Raw genomic sequence first — 21,245 nt, 5'->3', positions numbered from 1 at the left:
AAAAAAGCGGCGGAGCTCCAAAATAGTAAGAAAATAACATCGACTGAACTAAAATCAACACCAGCAGCGGCGGCATTGCTATCACTGAAGCTAGCCAAAACCATTATAAAACGTTTATTTGCATTTTTTAGTACTTGTTTGATATCGCTTACCTACTAGGCAATAAAATTGAACCACATAAAGTATCGAATTCTCATCGAGGCATTATTTTTTTACATAATCCATATGAAGGTCTTAAGCTTTCTGAAGAGAATTTATACGGCAAGTCCACAAATTGTGAATTTGACGTCTTGTGAGCGGTACGATGGGTACTAAGAATGGTAGATATGTTTGTTTTGGATAAAAATAATATGTTAATGCATGTATATGCATAAAATAATTGGAAACCTACAAAAAAGTATAGAAAACTATGCCCGAGTGATTTTCGGAGGCAGTCCTCCACTACGACACATAGGGACCAATTCCTACCCGGCCGAAAGGTATAGCAGGTCGGGTACATGTATTCGTACTAGTCTACATACAACGGTTTATTAAGCTCAGTTCATATTTACTGATGTTATTACGTTCACAAGGTTCAATAATAATTATTAGTGCAAAGGTTAATAACTCTGTAAATTACTGTCGAATCAAGCTGATTATTGAACTTGTCCGAAATCTTTCCAACGCTAGTCTACATATAAAGTTTCATTAAGCTTGGTTTAAATTTACTCAAGTTATCGCGTTCACAAGGTCCAACAATAGTCATTAGTGCAAAGGGCAATAACTTCGGAAATTACTGTTGAATCAAGCTGAGTTTTGAAGTCGTTGAGGGATCTTTTCAATGTTAGTCTACATACAAAGTTTCATTAAGCTCAGTTAATATTTACCTAAGTTATCGTGTTCACAAGATTCAATAATAATTATTAGTGCAAAGGGCAATAACTCTGTAAACTACTGTCAAATCAAGCTGATTTTCGGAATTGTCCGAAATCTTTCAAATGTTAGTCTACATTCAAAGTTTCGTTAAGCTCGGTTTATATTTACTCAAATTATCGCGTTCAAAAGGAAATGTTTATGAACGTCACATGACGGACAACACATGACGCATGAACATGGACAAAAGACTATTGCAATAGGTCACCACGACCTATGGTCAGGTGACTTAAAAACTCATATATAGAAAATTCATACAGATCAAACGAATCTGTTCCAGATCTCAAGACTTTGAGAAACATGCCAAAAACGTTGTAAAATTTCACACCATTCATGGCTACCCCATTCAACTCCTTGATAAACTGAAACAAGCCACTAACAGACCATGCGAAATACGTCGGTCCGTCGGACAATGTCAGGTTAATTTGCCGTCGGTCCGGAACCGTACTGTAAAGTTCCGGACCGAGTGTCCGGTTTTAGAATCTACCCGTGTCATGGTCCCGAACATGCTTGAAAGTTTATCATAGCTGCCGCCATGTTACGATATTTCGACGGGGCTATACCCGGCAAAGCTTTGAAGCGTAGGGCTTCAACACCGGAACGAGAAGCTAAAATTCAGGCTTCTAACAAGAAGTACGAGGAAAAACGACCTTCTCGTCGTGTTAGTAGTAAGTGGCAAGACGGAAGACCATGGCTTGACCTCGATTTCTCCACTAACTCGATGACATGCAAAATCTGCATCGAACATTATCGTATGCACAATACGAGTACATCAGCTAACCTGAGAGGTAATAACACTTTTGTAACAGGTTGTAAGAATGCTAAGATCTCGGCTGTTGTTGATCACGAAAATAGTTCAGGTCACAAAAAAGCGGCGGAGCTCCCAAAATAGTAAGAAAATAACATCGACTGAACTAAAATCAACACCAGCAGCGGCGGCATTGCTATCACTGAAGCTAGCACAACAAAACCAAATGACATATCTTTTTAGATATGCTGCACATGCTGTTTTGAAACAGAACAAGCCATTGTCAGATTTTGCATGTTGAGTCAGAGTCAGAGTGTAGTAAATGAGGGTGAAAGGTCTGGTGAAGAGGAGGAGAGCATGCTAGAGATAGTGGAAGAACAGCTGATGATGAGACTTGATTTTATTTTTGGAAAGGATGCAGATGAGTTTGACTTCTCCGAAGACTATCAGGATGAAGAACAAAACTTTGAAAATGTAATGATGTTTTCAAGGAGTTGTTAGTTTTAAGAATAAAGGGTATGGATGAAATGACTGTTTGACATTTTGTTGTATTTTGTTGACAACATTGCCAAACACTACAGCTGGGTTAATCTTCTACACAGGAAGACTCTTATCACCTGGAAATAAAAAATGTTATAGTATTGTAAGGCATGTAATGTATATCAGAGACAGACTCAATGTCCGGTAAACCATTAAATTTTGTCAGACCGAAATGTCCTGTGAAATTTTTCCCGGTCTGGTAAACATTCAGAGTTCACCAGACCGAATGTCCTGTGAAAAAATATCATATTTCGCATGGTCTGCACTAACAAAAGCCGGGGAAAAAACCCACAGCAATTGGCCAAATAAGCACTGATTCACCACTCATACCAGTAATGCTGACATATTATTGGAAATTACCCTCCATCAACTGCTTCATCCGACGATTTTAGCCCATACTGCAAATTACACTCCTCACCCTCTTTCCCCTATCCTTGCAATCTGTAACGGCAAAAAACTTTCTAACTTCCTTGTCTGGGCTAACTTCCAACCCTACAGTATACCAGGGCCAAGTTCGGCAACATACAGTAATCAAGTTGACGCAACCGACTGCAATCTACCCAATTGCAAAATATGTAAGTTTGTGACCAAATCTAAAATTTTTGCCAGCACTGCCACTTTTACTGGCGTGCAATACCGCACAACCTTGTCCGGGACATTATCAAACATAGGGACAAACTGATTGCCCACGACTTTAACCTACGTGGACATGATCATATATGCCTCCAATGTCAGATCATCGAGATTATCAAATCCGAACCCAACTCTTCCTCCGTAACCAATATCAGAAGAGGCAGAGAGTTAGAGTGGATACACCAGTTACATATACATTAGATCCTGTCAGGATCAATGTCTTTTGATAAGACTGGGATCCATCTGAAGATGGTGGGCTAAAAACAAAGATCTACCATATTTTGTTGTCTGGAAATTTTGGTGTTTTTGTATCAAAATTAGGAAGTTAAATTTGGTGCATTTAAATCTAGCGTTTCACTGTGCCCTGTAAAATGTTTAAGGCACAACTAAACAAAAGATTGATATTCTGAAATTATATTTCTTTCATATCTACGGGTGTAATACTGGCTGGTCTAGGGTAATACACTCATGCCGCCTGAGACTGAATTGCATGGCTACCCATGCAATAAAGCCTCCTGACGTCATGGCATCAACAAAATTTCTATTTCCTCGGTATAATTTTAACATTTTTTTTCACAAACTTAACTGGTTTTACAATAAAAGATGCAAACAACGGATTTTTTGTTGAAAATATCATGTAATTAAAATTGACTTTCAGCTGTGAATTTCTTCGAATTCATTTCAAAATTGCGGGGTATTATAGTTGTAAAATTGCAATAAAACCTCGACGTATGAAAGAAAAATACTCTTTCATAAGTGGATATGAAGGAAAGGGATATTCTTCCCTCTGGATCACAAAATGTTGCAAAACCCTCGGCAAGCCTCGGGTTTTACTGCATTTTGTGACCCTCGGGTAGAATATCCCTATCCTTCATATCCACATACGAAAGAGTCTTATAGTATTGCATAAGGTAGCAGCCGCTTTGTCTAGATACACAGAGATCTATACTTCAACAATGGAATATTAGATTTGAAGCCATATTTATACAAAAGACAACACTTTGAAATGTTGGTCAATACAAGTGATTAATAATCACATACCTTACCTATCTTTTTTACAAAAGAGAAAAACTCGCCAGTTATCAGTATTTTTTTTTTTTATGGTTTACAGGACTTACCTTAAATACATGTAACGTGATTGAGTACCTGGTAACTTACCCTAGAGTACATATATATGTAATTAATAGTGTGTAGATGTATTGATCCTAATACACAAACAAATAAATAAACAGTCAAATTTTGGTGTGTCAAATTTCTGCCAAATTCCAAATAAGACAAAATATGACCACATCCAAAATATCCAAAGATACGTTATCAGGTAAGGTTGGAAAATCAAATTCAAAATATGATAGTTATGTATCATTGCAGCTGTAATATATGGTAACCATCCTAAATACCATATTTATTCCATTAGAAATTTTTTCAAAGAGGGGGTAATAATTGGTATGGACATTTTAAAACAATTTCACTTGATCATTAACATTGTATCATTTAGCTTAGCTGGTAACTTGTGTGTAGAAAAGACACAAGGTCGACCTCCGTCCCACGATTGTGACAATTTCTGGCCGGCTTGACACTTTAATAAGGTCATGACTGTGAGTTCTCCCATATCATTAACATTTTGCCACAAAATGTGCCATAAAATCACTAGTCATTTAATTCCAAACAAACGGTATCACTGCAACAATACCAGAAGAATTATCAAGTACATTTTGGCCCAGTGAACACATGGCTTCGATTCTTCATTGATTTATTACCTTTACAGTGTAAACATTTGACATTTTGATGGGAGGTTTAGTGACTTATGGTTGGAAAATTTGACATATTGGTGGAAAGTTTTGTGACTTAGAATGAAAAAAATAACTAAGAAAACATGTGGGGGCATTTATTAGAGACGGGGCTTCTAACGGAATAAATACAGTTTGTAAAAATTATGAAAATATGGAAATTTTGTAATTTTGGCCATTATGCTCTAAGTTTGTTATCTAGAAACCAATAGAGCACATTCTTCAGCAAAATTTTTATTTTTCTCAAAGATGTATCTACATATTCTGAATAAATGTTAAGTTCGTTCAAGATTGCTTTTTTTTTCTTAAAGATGCTCCACCGCTGACAAATGGTAAATTTTCGCTATCAAAAACAGGAGCAGTCGATTTAGTATTTTTCTTCAGTGACAAAAATTACTTACTTTACACCATTACCACCATTGCAAAGTTTGAGCTTCTAATTTTACTTAAAAGTTAAAAATATGAAAAATAATTAATTGCATCCCGAAAAAATTCCGTGGCATTATATCCTATATGGAATGAAGTACTCAGTGCGCATGCACCAAAGGCATATTGAATTATTTCATATTATTTTTTGTGTTAATTAGACATATATATACACAATTAAACACCAATTAATGTTCAATTGATGAATATTATTTATGCTCTGTCGGCGGTGGAGCATGTTTAATAAAAAAATACTATCAAAAAATAGGCAAATAATGACAAAATTTTCAAATTCAGTTAATTTATTGCAACTTGAAGCTGCAAAACTAAAGTTAATAAAAATTAAATCATGGATGTACTAAATATTTCAAATACAACAATTTTATTTCTTAAAACAATGTACTTATAGTTTAAAAGATGATGAATTTCGGGGCAAAAAAGGGCACAAACCATAAAAAGGGCACAAACCATACATAGCCCTTTCAGATAATATTCTCTATTGTAGTTCTTGTGGCAGGAAAAAAAATAATGAACATTTTTCTTTATAAACAAACATGAGAAATTTTAATAAGCCTAGAAGGATCCTTGTCACCTTTGCATGAAAATAAATATTCTGTATTTGAAGAAGTTATCTGCCCTTGCAGATAGGTGTTGATTGTGACATCATGTGTTTGCAATCGTAAAGTCTAATTTTTCAGAGAAAATGATGAGAGTACCACTCACAAACTAATGATGTCAGAATCAATACCTATCCAAACGGGAGGTAACTCTGTAATCTACAAAGATAGAGTCATTCATAGTAATATCAAAGTGCCAAGGCCACCCTTAGATGCTGTGAATGAAGGACTCAAACAAAGGAATAAAGAAATTGGTTTTTCATTTAAATATTGAATTTAGTATACTAATTAAGTATGCAGTGTTGAATTTTCATCATCTCTTCAAAGACAAAAAAAAATCATAAGTTAACATGGGTTGCTTTGACGACTTTTGACTAACAAGTCATGGCCAGATACTTTTGCCAAATAAAAGTTACATTATTTCGTTACATATAAAACTCAGATTTATTTTAAATTCACAAGAACGCTAGTCGGTAACATAAAAAAAACTTCATGTAATGCATCAGACTTTAGCAAGTCTTCGTAAGAACTGTACTGTACTAAATCCAGATCATGTGTGATGTTTGTGATGTGTCGTACCACACTGTGTGTGTAGAGTATAATGTGGAGGAATAGAATTTCATTTGTAATGCATGTTAAATCTGGATAATTTATTAGCAGCTATAAGTGTGTATACATAAATGCAGATGTCAACATATAATATACTTGCTGAAAAAATAAAACTTAACAACAAACTTTAGCTTCCTACACTAGGAACAATGTACATCTGTATACCTGTATCTGAAGCCAACAAATTTAATGGCATAATTCATTTCAGTAAATGAATTTATATGACTGTCTCTGAATCAAATATTGTGTATAAATGTCGCTATTGTTTCAATTATTTTGAATTTCAAATACATGCATTATTTTAATCACCTATCTTAGCAAATATTTGATGATGTATGATTTAGTATTTCCTAATAGAAAAACTTTTGTAAATGTCATGTACATGTAGCTGTGGTTTAAACATGAAGAAAAGTGAAAAAATGATAATAACACATTGATCACAAATCACAAAGTTTTTTGTTGTTCATTAATATACCTGGTAAACCTTAATCTTTGTTTGTTTGTTGTTTATTGATATATCAAGCTCTTTTGATTGATTGAATGATGCATCCTTGTTCCGGTTTACCGTTATAATCGATCGGTGATCAAGCTCAATCTGTGGTCCGCTTTTTTGCTGAAATGCTCAAACGTCGGTGAAGACACCCCAAAGGAGCATGGGATGGATTTCGCCGAGAGGAACAATAATGTTACCATGGGATACCAAAGTTATCTGTTGTGAAAAGTTATACAACACTAGGCCATCTGTTTTTAGATTATATATTTTGATCAAGCTTACTTCGTATGCATCGTAAAATTCTACTAAGTTGAAAAATCACGATAACTGGTACAGTCGATGTCGGAACAGGTCCGATTTAATGCATACATTGTATATTTCGTATGATTCATCTCAAATATAAAAAATGAATGCTATTTCCGAAACTTTTTGGACTACAGATAGTTTATGCGAATTTTAAGTCTTCAAAGGTCGCTTCTTTTTTAATAAATCCAAAAACACAACGAACAAATCACGATAACTGGTCGCGACCCAGTACTGGTTGGCGACATATTATATATATATATATATATATCGTAAAGAACATATTATCGTGATTTTTGCTTTGCCGATTTTTGAATAATAAGAAATCATGGCCAGATATTTTTGCCAAATAAAAGGTACATTATTTGGTTACTTAAAACACTAAAATTTCTTTTGAATTTATAAGAATGATAACGTCAAGAAAACTTCATGCAATGCATCGGACTTTAGCAAGTCTTCGTAAGGCTAACGTACATTACACGCCAATATAAGTTCTTTTGTCACTCTTAGTAGCTCGTATGTTTATATAGATTTATATTATCATTATATTTTGTAAGTTCATGTTAGTAAACTTTATACTTTTTCCCTTTCAATATATAACGCAGTTGTCGATAAACAAAAGGCACAACTAGCTCCCAGTGACAGAAGAAGGGAGGAACCTCATAACTATTAACTATTACTGCGCAATAATATCATCAAATATAGTTCGTCAATGCAACCGAAACAAAAACATCTATAACCGTTATAAGAACTTTCTTTTGCAATTATCTTCCTAACATTTCATTACATTAATCGTTCAGTAGCATGAATTACGTAAAATTGAAGAAAAAAAACCCATAAACAATCCAAAATCCACCGAAAGTTTGCCGCGGAGGAAGACATCGTAGAATGCGTTGTTCGTGATTTTTGGGACCATGCATGACGCGTAGGTATACATAAATCATAGAGTCCCTACTGAACACTTAAAACATACCGTCTATGGTGCATATGTATGTACAAATTCAATGTTTGTGATTTTGAATACCGATGTTTGATTTATTCATACTATCAAGTAATGTGTAAAATGAACTAAACAACCTTAAATTTTTATTGCGGAGTGGTTTTATTGCTTAGATGTGCACAGGCTCTCCGAGCGTACCTAAGAATGCTGTTTCACAGCATCAATAAAACCTACTTGTTGTTTGTTGGTGGGGTACTGCTGCTGGGCGTACTGGCTAAACTGTACAGCTGTCTGCTGGTTCAATGCTGTCCGGATCTGCATTCTGCCATGACAAAACATAAAGTCAAAACTGTGAGTCAAAAAACATTTATTCAATTATCAAGAAAAAAATTCTCATACCCTGGCATATATGTCAATCATTAGTCATAATAATGGCTAAACATAATTAATGCAATATTTTTCAACATAACTGAAGGATGTATTGTTTTTATCAAACTGCTATGATCATTCAAGGAAGGGCAGGCTAGCCAAAGTACCTAAAGGAAAACCACCAACCTACGACCGGTACCTGGCTGGTCATACCCTTCTGGTTGATTGGTAATTTTAAAGCATACTCACTCTTGCTCCATCTGTTTTTGTTTTTCCATCTCCAGCTGGCGTTTCGCTTCCTCTTCAAGTCTTTGTTTTTCTCTCTCTACCTCCTCTTGTCTCTTTCTTTCTTCCTCTTCTTTCCTTTAAAACCAGAAAATAATTGTTATTTTGTGTCATATTATTTCAAAGAAATCTTTTTTCCTTATTATATCTAATTAATCTTTAATGCAATAGGATATCTCAATTATGATGTATTTATAATATTAACATATTAACATAGTTAAGATGGTGAAAGTACATGCACGTGCAGGGGAGATGACTATAGTGAAATGAATAAAAATATATTTCTTATCATATCCCTGACTTAGGTCCCAGCTAGATTTCGAGAGTTCATACAAAATCAAGCAAATTGACCTGTTAAAAAGTGTTCAAAGATGTGCCACCAGATGCCTGCCCAGACTACAGGAATTGTCATACGAGGAAAGGCTGCAGAAACTGAAACTACCCACTTTATCATATCTGTGTATGCGCGGGGACATGATCAAACTATTTAAAATGATCTCTGGAATCTATGATAAAGAATGTTGTACATGTATAAGTTTATGATCAGATGTGGCCCCCAAACACAGTTCAAAAGGGAACTCAAAAAAACTCTACCTACAACATTCAAAATCTAAGGTACACTGAAGAAACTATTTTACTGTGCAAACTATCAGGATTTGGAACTCTTTACCGGAATCGGTTAAAACGGCAACAAATATTAATTGTTTTACAAACGGATAAGACAAATTCTGGGAAAATTAGGATCTCCTCTATAATCATAGAGCGGGAATATCAATATGAACTATATGGGACAAAGAAGTAATTCCGTGTGGACAAAAAAAATTGTCAAAAATTCAAGGTGATCTGCCCCTTTATCAAGACACACAAAACAAACACAATTATATAATACGAACAGTAAAACGGGACAATGAAAGAAGACAAATATTTAACAGCACAATGGAGCGCAATGAACCCTTTGGCAAGTGGCAGCCAAAGGCCGGATCTACCAAAAAATATCTATGCTGTTCGACAGAACGCTACAATGTGAGCGGTGACTGAAAAGTGCCATCTTTATCAACATGGAAATCATACATTTTTAAAACTTAATTTAACGAAACTTAAGATAAATACCTGTAATACTACTATATCATGTACATATAAGGTAAACCAACTTTCTTTCGCTTGCGATTTACTTTCGTGAATTTCGCGATCCCAATTAATTTGCGAAAGTTTATCACGGTGATCTAACATCTAAATCATTGATACTGATAGGAATTTACAGTCATTTTTTAAAATCCGTGAATGTTAAACTTCGTGAACTTGTTTTGAAATGAAAATCGCGAAATTAAGCAGCCGCGAAAGACAGTCGGTCTACAGTATGTATTGTATGATTATATGAGTCCAGTGAAGAGGACCACTTCTGTAAAGGAAATAAACTTAACTTATCGAACAGTTTTTCAAGAGAATTTCTTGTTTTCAAAAGTTGAAATCAATGGAAAAAAAAATGTAAAATAATTTACCAGTAAAAACTAGATTTAACATTTGTAGTCATATTAGTAATTATGGAAATTTTTAATTTGTACTTACTGTTTTCTGATTTTCTCTAGATGTTCAACCTTGTGAGCATCTATAAAAGGTCTAAACAAGGTACTAAGACTGTCAAGCAGTGTGATAAACTCCTCCATGGCCTTCTCTTGTGACATGTCACCAAGCACTTGCCATGCCTGTCTGTCAAATAGACCAAAAAATCAGTTCTACACCCAAAGATTAAACTATACATTTCCACAAGGGCAACATAAAAAAGATTGTTTAACATGCTAGCAAGTTGTGGATATATGTGTAGCTTATCTATTATGTAAAAAAATCCTCAAAAACAACACCCCCTCCATACTCATAGTATCTGGTCATGTTAGAAAAAGTATAGACATTTATGCCCCATCATAAAGAATAGAGTGGTACATGTGATACTCATATAGGACTTTAAATACATGGGACTGTCGATAATTACAGTACTTTTAGATGAACAGAAGTTGGTAAAGATTCCTGTTAAGTACTTAAATTATTCATATAATGATAACAGGTAACTATATAAAATGACAAGTAAATGGCATGAACAAATATTCTTACCTTCGATCACTGCCAACAACATCAAGGAAGCCTACCTCGGGTGAGATATCATTACGATACTTTCCATGTGAGGCTTGCTTTGTGTAGGCAACTAACTTCAACTTGTCTTTGTAAGTGAGATGAATGGCTTTTCCATCCTTTTCTGTTGAAAAAAAGAAAAATTAATTGTAGTTGATATAGACTATATATATCATCATTTATCATGACAGAGGATCCCGGATTAAGGGGTCACAGTGCTTGATTGGTTCCAGCATATTACCACCTATAGCTGACCCTTGGCCACTTTATACCTTTTTGAGTTCAAATGACGCATTGGGGCAGATCCCAAGTACTGGCCTAAGTTGGATTTATTTTGACTTTCCAAAACCTCCTAAACCAACTGGTAAAACAAACACTAGAATAACAAGTACTCATTGTAATGACACCATTACATAGTCCCCCAAACGTATCCCCAATTGCAACAGATCAAGAATGCAGTTGCATAGTGTATATGAACATCTTGGGAGAATTTTGATGTACTTTTATATAGGAATTCAGGTTCGCCTTTAAATGTACATAACTACATAACTCGGTGATCATGACCCAGGACCTGGCCATGCCTTGTACCTCAACTTTTCACTTGATAATTTATGAAACAAGAGGCCCAAAGGGCCTTAACGGTCATCTGACTACCTTGACAATAGTAAAATTAATTATATATGGTGTCACTTTGTCAGGATCATGTCAGGATCATTTTCAATTTCTTTCAACAAATTTTATTTCAAACAAGAGGCCCAAGGGCCTTTAAATATAGGAAATTAATTAGACATAGTGTCATGGTAGTCATCTTCGATTTGGGATCAACCAGAGATGTAACAATACTTTGTCTGGACCATGTCAGGATCATTTCATGCAAGTTTCAGCCAAATCCCTTCGGTAGAACTTGAGAATAAGTTCAAAATGTGTTTTCAAGATGGCGGCTGTGACGGCCATCTTGGATTTCGGATTGACCCGAAAAATAACAACACTTTGTTGGGACCATGTCAGGATCATTTCATGCAAGTTTCAGCGAAATTGCACCGGTAGAACTTGAGAAGAAGTTCAAAATGTGTTTTCAAGATGGAGACTGTGGCTGCCATCTTGGATTTCAGATCGACCCAAAAAAAAAACCACTTTGTCGGGACCATGTCAGGATCATTTCATGCAAGTTTCAGCCAAATCCCACTGGAAGAACTTGAGAAGAAGTTCAAAATGTGTTTTCAAGATGGCGCCTGTGGCGGCCATCTTGGATTTCAGATCGACCCGAAAAATAACAACACTTTGTCGGGACCATGTCAGGATCATTTCATGCAAGTTTCAGCCAAATCGCACCGGTAGAACTTGAGAAGAAGTTCAAAATGTGTTTTCAAGATGGCGCCTGTGGCGGCCATCTTGGATTTCAGATCGACCCGAAAAATAACAACACTTTGTCGGGACCATGTCAGGATCATTTCATGCAAGTTTCAGCCAAATCGCACCGGTAGAACTTGAGAAGAAGTTTAAAATGTGTTTTCAAGATGGCGGCTGTGGCGGCCATCTTGGATTTCAGATCGACCCGAAAAATAACAACACTTTGTCGGGACCATCTCAGGATCATTTCAGGTAAGTTTCAGTTCAATCCCACTGGTCAAACTTGAGAAGAAGTTCAAAATGTGAAAAGTTAACGCACGGCGGACGGCGGACGGCGGACGGCGGACGGCGGACGGCGCACGACGACGGACGAAACATGATGACTATAGGTCATCCTGACCCTTCGGGTCAGATGACCTAAAAAAAGTGTGCACTATATACGCGCAAAAATACGGTAATACAAGGCTATTTTTAGAGGAATTGATTTGGCAGTTATCATGACTGTATGGCATCCCTTAAAATTTTAAGTTAAAACCCCCATTTACCAATTTTCAATGAATTGCTGACAAAAAATTGAAAACAGGAAGTTGGCCCAGCGACAATCTTTTTAAATTTTATCATATTGATCAGCATTCCTTAATACCCCTATATACTAATTTTTAATTGTGCAAACGCAATCATTTACAACACACGTATCCCACAGTGTGAATCAAGTGTGTGAAACTGTAGAAACCGTAAGAAATTTGGAATTTCATTCATGAGTATACTTGGAGTAAACATGTGAACTGTGAACTTTGAACTGTGAACTTAATTAATCCAAATGGTCAAACCTTTCCCACGATGATACAGCGTGGACATCTCCTGATGCAGACACACAGCATGAAGATTTATGACTCAATAATGACAACCCCGTTAGCCATCCAAAAAGGAGAGGGTTGTAGTGTCACGAGTATATCAGTGTTATCATACCAACAGTTAATTGAACTGACATGACCGTAACCCGACAGCATCTTATTCCAGACAGAGCCCGTCTGATTGTCCAGTACCTAATAACACACCAATTAATTGTCCAGGCCCTGTACCCTGTATATTGTAAATATAATCATGTACTGTAGTTAGATGCATTGTTTTAGGCAAGGCAGTTCCCACCAGTACCCAGGCGAATAAACATGTACATAGTGTAATCTATGGAGTCTGTTGTCATTATACAAAACAACGAGATATAGCAATGGCGACGAGATGGGATCAATTGGCATCAAGCTAATCACAGAATCATCTCTATGAAGAGGGATTAGAACAGAACTGTTCATCATTGCGAAGGAAACTACTGTGTTATCCATTTGTAGTTTTATGTGAAGTATCACCCTTCAAAGTATGGCAACAGCGTTACCAGTATTCCCGCCCTTTGTGGTACAAGAACCTGCTGCAGATATAAGGTGGCAGAAGTATGTGAAACGCATTGAAAACTTATTTGTGGCAATGAACATTAAAGATGTGAAAAGACAAAGAGCTATGTTACTGCACTACGTAGGAGAAGAAGTCTGATATTTTTGAAATGTTACAGGATACAGGAGACACATTTAATGAAGCCCAAATAAAACTAATGGAATATTTTGCTCCTAAAAAGGCAACAGAGTTCCAGGTCTATAAACTTAGACAAATTTCTCAAGAATCTCGAGAATCAATCGATGCTTTTACAACCAAACTCCGACAACAAAGCTCCCGATGTGACTTCGTGGATCCTGAAAAGGAAATAAAATCACAAATCATCCAAAGATGTAGTTCGTCAAAACTACGAAGAAGAGCGTTGCAAGAAGAAATTTCTCTGGATAATCTACTTCAACTAGCACGAAGTATGGATATAGCTGACACACAAGCAGAGGTCATAGAGAAAAGAAATCAACTTGACACAGGCATGTCAGAAGAGGTCAATAAGCTTAACAAACAGCCAAAGAGCCAGTTCTGGAAAAACAAACCTCGACTTCATAATCATCATCGAAAGGCGGCTTCAGTTTTGACAATGTGTAGAAACTGTGGAGGAAATTTAAAAGAAAGGCCATGTCCGGCTAAAGGAAAAATCTGTAATTACTGCAAAAAAAAAAAAAATGGACATTTTGCGAAAGTATGCAGAGCAAAGAAAACTAAGAATATCATCAAACGAATTGATCAGGAAAGTGACACTTCAAGTAACTCTGAAAATGAATACAGTTTTGGGTTAAAAACGGATGTTACAGTCAACAGTGTAAAACCTGGCCAACCCAAAATCACATTATCTATCAATGGTTTCCAAACTTAGCTTCTTGTCGACATAGGATCAAGTGTAAACATCATCACTGAAGAAACCTACAAAAGGATGAAAGGAACAACTGTTCTAAAAAAATCAAAGATAAAGGTATTCGCGTATGGATTGTCAAAACCATTACCACTTTTGGGAACATTCGAAGCTACCATTGAGACAAAAAACAAGATTACGACTGGATTATTCTTTGTTGTGAAAGGAAAACACAGAAACTTGCTTAGCTACGAAACAGCACTTAAGCTACAGATTATTCCCACCATAGCGAATGTGACACACAAATCAAAATGTGATGAACTTTGTGACCAATATTCATCCATTTTTAGCGGAATTGGAAAGTGTAAAGATGTCAAAATCAAGTTACACATCGATACAGATGTTCAACCAGTCAGCCAACCCCACCATCGAATTCCTTTCCATGTGAGGAAACAAGTAGAAAAGAAATAAAACGGTTGGAAGATCTGGATATCATTGAAAAAGTATCTGGTCCTACACCATGGGTATCTCCGATTGTTGTAGCACCAAAGCCTAAGAATCCAGGAGAGATACAACTTTGTGTTGATATGCGCCAAGCTAACAAGGCTATACAAAGGGAACGACACATAACGCCGACAATTGATGACCTTATCGTTGACCTGAACGGATCGAAAGTATTCAGTAAACTGGACCTAAATGCTGGTTATCATCAACTGGAACTAGACAACGACTCCAGAAATATACGGTAAACCTTCGGTTAGTTCGAACAAAATAAAATAAATATTGATGGACCAGTTCGAATTATCCGAAATTAAGCTTCAGGAAAAAGTCGTGAGTTCGAACTATCCGAGTTGAAATCGGTAAAAACCAGTTTTGAGTACCGATGTACCTGGCATAAGCAATGTTAGGCAGAAAATCTATAGGGAAAGTATTTAGTTTCCTGAAGATATTATATTCAATCATTTTCTCGTAAACATGAGCATTTAATTGGTGAATTTATAATTAATTGCGTAGCAGAAGCCGCATGCATATGTGCACGTGGACAAGGCCTAAAACAGCACCGTTCACGATCACGGTCTATATAATTTACATCGACGTCCGTTAACTGGGATAGAAACTTTATCTAAACCACAGCAAATCTAGTTAGATCTTTGTCATATTTCGTAACAAACGTAAATTTATTTATTTACTTTTTTAGTAAAGAAAATCCGGTTGCATTTACGAAACTGCTGTTGAAAATATTTGTTTACATATGCATTCATTTCGTAAAATTAGGTCACAATCGCACTGTGACTGTCAGATTGTCCAAAACCCGGTTGCATATTGTCTGCTTCTAAAATTACGTAACTAGTTAACCTAATGAAAAGCTGTGTATCTATTGTTCAATTACCCAACACGTGGATTGTTTTGGCTGGAGCTGAATATGTAATCACACTCACTTGCTGTGGCCCAGTGGCTCGCTGTGACACCTCGTAACTGGCCTGTCCAAGCCAGCATGAGGCACGTGTTTACAGGTAATTTAACACCTTGATTGGCTGATTAAAGATAGATTGAATGCATATTTTAATGTCGACTTAAACTGATTTCCGTATCTCGATTGGACTTAACAAACATTGGCGATTTCTTCCACGTGTTTCCTTCAGGTACAGCGAATTTAAATATACATTGTCGGGGCCTAAGATTAAATTTGGCCTTGCTGCTTTGTGTACGATATATCGGCATAAATAATTTGTATTTATGGCTTAAAATGTTCATTACTTATCTGTCGTATGGTCATTATAATAATGATCATTTATACAATCTTTATTCCAAACATCAAAACTGTTGCAATATGCAAAATATATCGCCATATTTAGGGACTCCATTGCGCCGATCTGCCGACAAAAATCTTACTTTTACGTTCATAATTTGACGTGTTCGAACTATCCGAAATAGGATTGATTATAAAAAGTCATTGTTCTAACTATCACTAGCTAAAAAATTACCGTTTTTCTGGAAAAATTAGTGTGTTTGAACTATCCGGCGGTTCGCATTAACCGGAGGTTTACCGTAACTACATTTACAACACATGTAGGATTACGACGATATAAACGTCTTACCTTTGGAGTATCATCTGCTGCAGAGATTTTTCAAAACACCCTCAGAACTGTCCTTGAAGGATTAAATAGTGTGAGGAATGTAAGTGATGATATCATAGTTTATGGCAAATCACAGCATGAACACGACACAAACTTGAAAGCCGTGTTCGAGCGACTCGAGGAGAATAACTTAACTCTCAACAAAAGCAAATGTGAATTCAACAAACAAAAGCTTGAATTCTACGGCTATGCATTCAGCGAAGAGGGAATATCAGCAGATCCTAAGAAAATCAAAGCAATTAAAGATGCGCCGGTACCAAACAACGCAACAGAGGTACGTAGTTTTCTTGGCATGACCAATTATGTTGGCAGATTCATTCAAAACTACTCGACAACCACTAAACCACTCAGAGAGTTGACAAAAAGCAAGAAACACTGGGAATGGACATCAGCTCAACAAAACGCTTTTGAAAAGCTAAAGAGAGATCTGACAAGTGACACAGTGATGTCATACTTCGATCCAAACGACAAACAAAACTTGTCGTGGATGCTAGTTCTGTTGGATTAGGGGCTATACTGTCACAAGATGAAAAGATCATCGCATACGCAAGTAGAGCTCTGACAGATGACGAACAAAGGTATTCTCAAACCGAGAAAGAAGCACTGGCAATAGTATGGAGTTGTGAACACTTCCATCTATATCTTTTTGGACATTCTTTTATCCTAGAGAGTGATCACCAGCCACTTGAATGTATATTCAACAATCCAAAATCCAAACCCCCAGTGAGAATTGAACGTTGGAGATTAAGACTTCAGAGCTATAACTTCAAAGTTATATACAAACCAGGGATGAAAAACACTGCTGACTATATGTCGCGACACCCCGTTGAAACTTCAGATAACAAACATTCAAAGCAGGCAGAAAAATATGTCAACTATATTGCTGTGAATTCTGTACCAAAAGCTATGACGCTTGCAGAAATTTGCTCTGCTACGAAAGCTGACAGTACTCTACAAAATACCATGAAATGTTTAAAGAGTGGAAAATGGAACAGAGCTACTAAGCAAAGTAAAGATATGGAGACATTCTCAAGACTGAAACATGAGCTAACCATAGCGACAGTGGATGAAAGTGAAATCCTACTGCATGATAGGAGAATCGTTATACCACAATCACTACTACAGAAAGTCATTCAGCTAGCACATGAAGGACACCAGGGAATAGTTAAAACCAAACAACTACTCCAAGAAAAAGTATGGTTTCCTGGAATCAACCAAAAAGTTGAAGAAGCATGCAAAGGATGCATACCATGCTTAGCCTCAATGCAGAGTCATACAACAGAGCCGCTTCGTATGACAGAGCTACCAAAAGCACCATGGATTTTTGTGGACCATACCCATCCGGAAATAATCTAATGGTACTTGTTGATGACTACTCAAGGTACCCAGTTGTTGAAACGTTAACAACGATCACCGCCCGAGCTGTCATACCGATATTGGACAAAATCTTCGCTACCTTTGGAGTACCTGAGATCCTCCGTACAGACAATGTACCACCATTCAACAGTGAAGAATTCGCTAAATTTTCATAATACATTGGTTTTCACCACAGAAAAGTGACACCATTATGGCCTCAAGCCAATGGTGAAGTGGAACGTTTCATGAAAACAATAGGAAAATCTATAAGATCAGCGACAGCAGAAAATAAAGCATGGAAACAAGAACTCTTCGTATTTCTCAGGAACTACAGAAGTACTCCACATACAACAACTGGTATTCCTCCAGCAACATTGATGTTTGGAAGAAACATCAGAATCAAACTTCCATCGTTAGATGCAGTCCCAGATGACAAAGAAATCAGAAAAAGAGATCAACAGCAAAAGGCAAAAATGAAAAGGTATGCAGATACTAGAAGACAGGCAAGAGATTCAGACATCCATATTAGTGACACAGTACTTGTCAAACAGAATAGACGACACAAAACCACGCCGCCGTACAACCCAAATCCGTATAGCGTAATCGCCAAAAAAGGAAATATGGTGACGGCACAGAGGCATACACACAAAATTACGCGAAACTCGTCAGTCTTCAAAAAGGTGTTAAATCAGAACTTCACCGCATAATCGTGAGGTGACAAGAAAAATACCAGAGACAATAGCTGTCCAGATAGACTGAAACGAAAGGCAAAGGCACCTAAACGGCTAATAGAAACTATGTAGATTAGAAATCCACTACGGATAGTTACAGTGAGTCGTGTAGATAAAGGCATAATAATCCTTGGGCTCACTGAAAAGCATTTATTGCTTTATTAGTACTATGCATGAAAATATAATGTAATTATATATATATGTTAGACTAGCTGTATAGATTTGTACACAAACATTTTGATAGATAGTTAAGGCTAAGTTTGTTTATAATTGTGCAAACGCAATCATTTACAACACACGTATCCCACAGTGTGAATCAAGTGTGTGAGACTGTAGAAACCGTAAGAAATTTGGAATTTCATTCATGAGTATACTTGGAGTAAACACGTGAACTGTGAACTTTGAACTGTGAACTTAATTACTCGAAAATGGTCAAACCTTTCCCACGATGATACAGCGTGGACATCTCCTGATGCTGACACACAGCATGAAGATTTATGACTCAATACTGACAACCCTGTTAGCCATCCAAAAAGGAGAGGGTTGTAGTGTCATGAGTATATCAGTGTTATCCTACCAACAGTTAATTGAACTGACATGACCGTAACCCGACAGCATCTTATTCCAGACAGAGCCCGTCTGATTGTCTCTGATTGTCCGGTACCTGATAACACACCAATTAATTGTCCAGGCCCTGTACCCTGTATATTGTAAATATAATCATGTATTGTAGTTAGATGCATTGTTTTAGGCAAGGCAGTTCCCACCAGTACCCAGGCGAATAAACATGTACATAGTGTAATCTATGGAGTCTGTTGTCATTATACAAAACGAGATATAACATGACCTAGCTATAGTCAGTCCCTGGCAACTGCTTTGTGTGGGTTTTGAACTCAAGGTGTAGAGAAGATGCTGCCAAGCAGATTTGCCCACAAAAAAATGCCTAAAAATCAGTGTTTTTCATTATACAAATAAATTACTAACTTCACAAGTAATGGCAAGACTTGTTATGATCATACATACATGTAGGGGTAGGTGCAGACCTACATTTGTAGCTACATGGTCACAAAAAATGGCTGTCAGATGAAAAAATAGCCCCTCCTGAGTACACCAGTCCCAAGCTATTTCGTCATCATTTTTAAAGTAAAGAAAGTGTCAAATTAGAACAGATCACTTCTCTGTCTATAGAAAAAAAGATACATCAAACTCGTAATTAAAAAGGTGTGATGCATAAAGAATCGGCCCAATCAGGTTGGGCACATGTAAATTTATTGCTATTAAAGCGATATATAGCTATACAAAACTGACAGTAAACAACATTTTTGAAGATAAAAATTTTGCCGCTCAAAACCGACTCCTGAAACTTGCAGTGGTTGTTTATAACAATTATTCAAACATATCAAAAGCAGTTTTGATAAGGTATAATTAAGTTAATTATTGCTCTATTGTTTCGAACGAAAAGTGGTTGCATAGTGTTCAAATGATCCCTATACACATTCCCTGCAAGTTTCAGGAGTCGGTTTTGATAAATAGCTATTATAGCTATATATCGCTATAATAGCAATAAATTTACATGTGCTGCCCATTGGCCCCCTGGCACTCAGAGACACACGGAATCGGCCCCATAGGTCCCCTGGCACTCTGAGACACACGAAATCGGCCCCATCGGCCCCCTGGCACTCTGAGACACATGTGATCGGCCCCCATCGGCCCCTGGCACTCAAAAGGTTAAATGAATGCGATTTGTGGAAATAGTTTGGAACAGTTAATGGTTTCCCCCGACCTGTTTTTAGGAAACTAAAAGAGTATACGAGTTGGGACACAATTTTTATATTATTCTAATTAAATATAATTATTTCAGATGACTGATCTATTGGTTCGGTTCTTAAAAATTCTCCACGTGTAGGATATAGATCTACATGAATTCCGCGCAAAACATTCGATGGATTCGTCTGTTCGCCGGCTATTTTTCCTGCTTTACCTTTGTAGAATTTCAGCGCTAGCTTGTACACTTCTGAAAGAGTGAATCCCCACTTTTCTAGAAATGTGTTCGATGTGTCTACAGTTTTAGTGTCCTTATTATCGCTTACTGTCAGCGAGCCGACATCGTTAGCTAGCGCTTCATCAGCAGCAGCCGCCATTTTTGTTGTCCACGTAGAGCGAGGCTGAGCCTCATTCCTGATTTCAAGGGAGCATGCATTGAACTGGTTCTGAAAATGAGACCTCCCTCAGCATAGCTTGTTCGTAATGGATCTATTTTTATTGCTTATATGTCTGGTATTTTTAACAATTACACGTGTAGAATCTACATAACATTAAAAATTATTGAGTGATGAAGAAACAAAACATTTACGCACCATAGGTACATTGTTACTTACTAACCTAGCACAGGGACATGGAAACCAGGTTTGGTTTGACATGTTCAGTGAGGTCAGTTTTAGTTACAGATTATATTTGATATTTGGATTTATAGTTAGCCGAACGTACGCAGTTTATCAATTGACCTAAATGCATAACTTTTAAAATACAAAAATGGATTTATAATTTGGCCATTTGATGTACATCAAAAGAATTTAATAACAGTAAACTGTGATTGAAACCCCGAGATACTC

General features: G+C 36.6%; 2 protein-coding genes across 2 annotated transcripts in view; one reads left to right on the top strand and one right to left on the bottom strand.

Moving 5' to 3' along the window:
* Positions 1-20,810, bottom strand: part of LOC138318547 (Golgi resident protein GCP60-like) — a 42,696-nt gene extending 21,886 nt beyond the window's left edge. Inside the window, exons 1-5 of the mRNA XM_069260999.1 lie at positions 20,615-20,810; positions 10,769-10,910; positions 10,229-10,369; positions 8,627-8,740; positions 8,243-8,330 (exon numbers count right to left, since the gene is read on the bottom strand). Coding sequence (XP_069117100.1) covers positions 8,243-8,330; positions 8,627-8,740; positions 10,229-10,369; positions 10,769-10,910; positions 20,615-20,774 — 645 coding nt within the window. The 5' untranslated portion in view covers positions 20,775-20,810. The remainder of the gene's footprint in view (positions 1-8,242; positions 8,331-8,626; positions 8,741-10,228; positions 10,370-10,768; positions 10,911-20,614) is intronic.
* LOC138318556 (phosphofurin acidic cluster sorting protein 2-like) overlaps positions 1-21,245 on the top strand; it is a 375,127-nt gene that overhangs the window by 341,909 nt on the left and 11,973 nt on the right. The window lies entirely within an intron of this gene.

The sequence above is a fragment of the Argopecten irradians genome, chromosome 3 (genome assembly GCF_041381155.1).
Source record: "Argopecten irradians isolate NY chromosome 3, Ai_NY, whole genome shotgun sequence".
NCBI lineage: Eukaryota > Metazoa > Mollusca > Bivalvia > Pectinida > Pectinidae > Argopecten > Argopecten irradians.
This window is presented reverse-complemented; position numbering and strand designations above follow the sequence as displayed.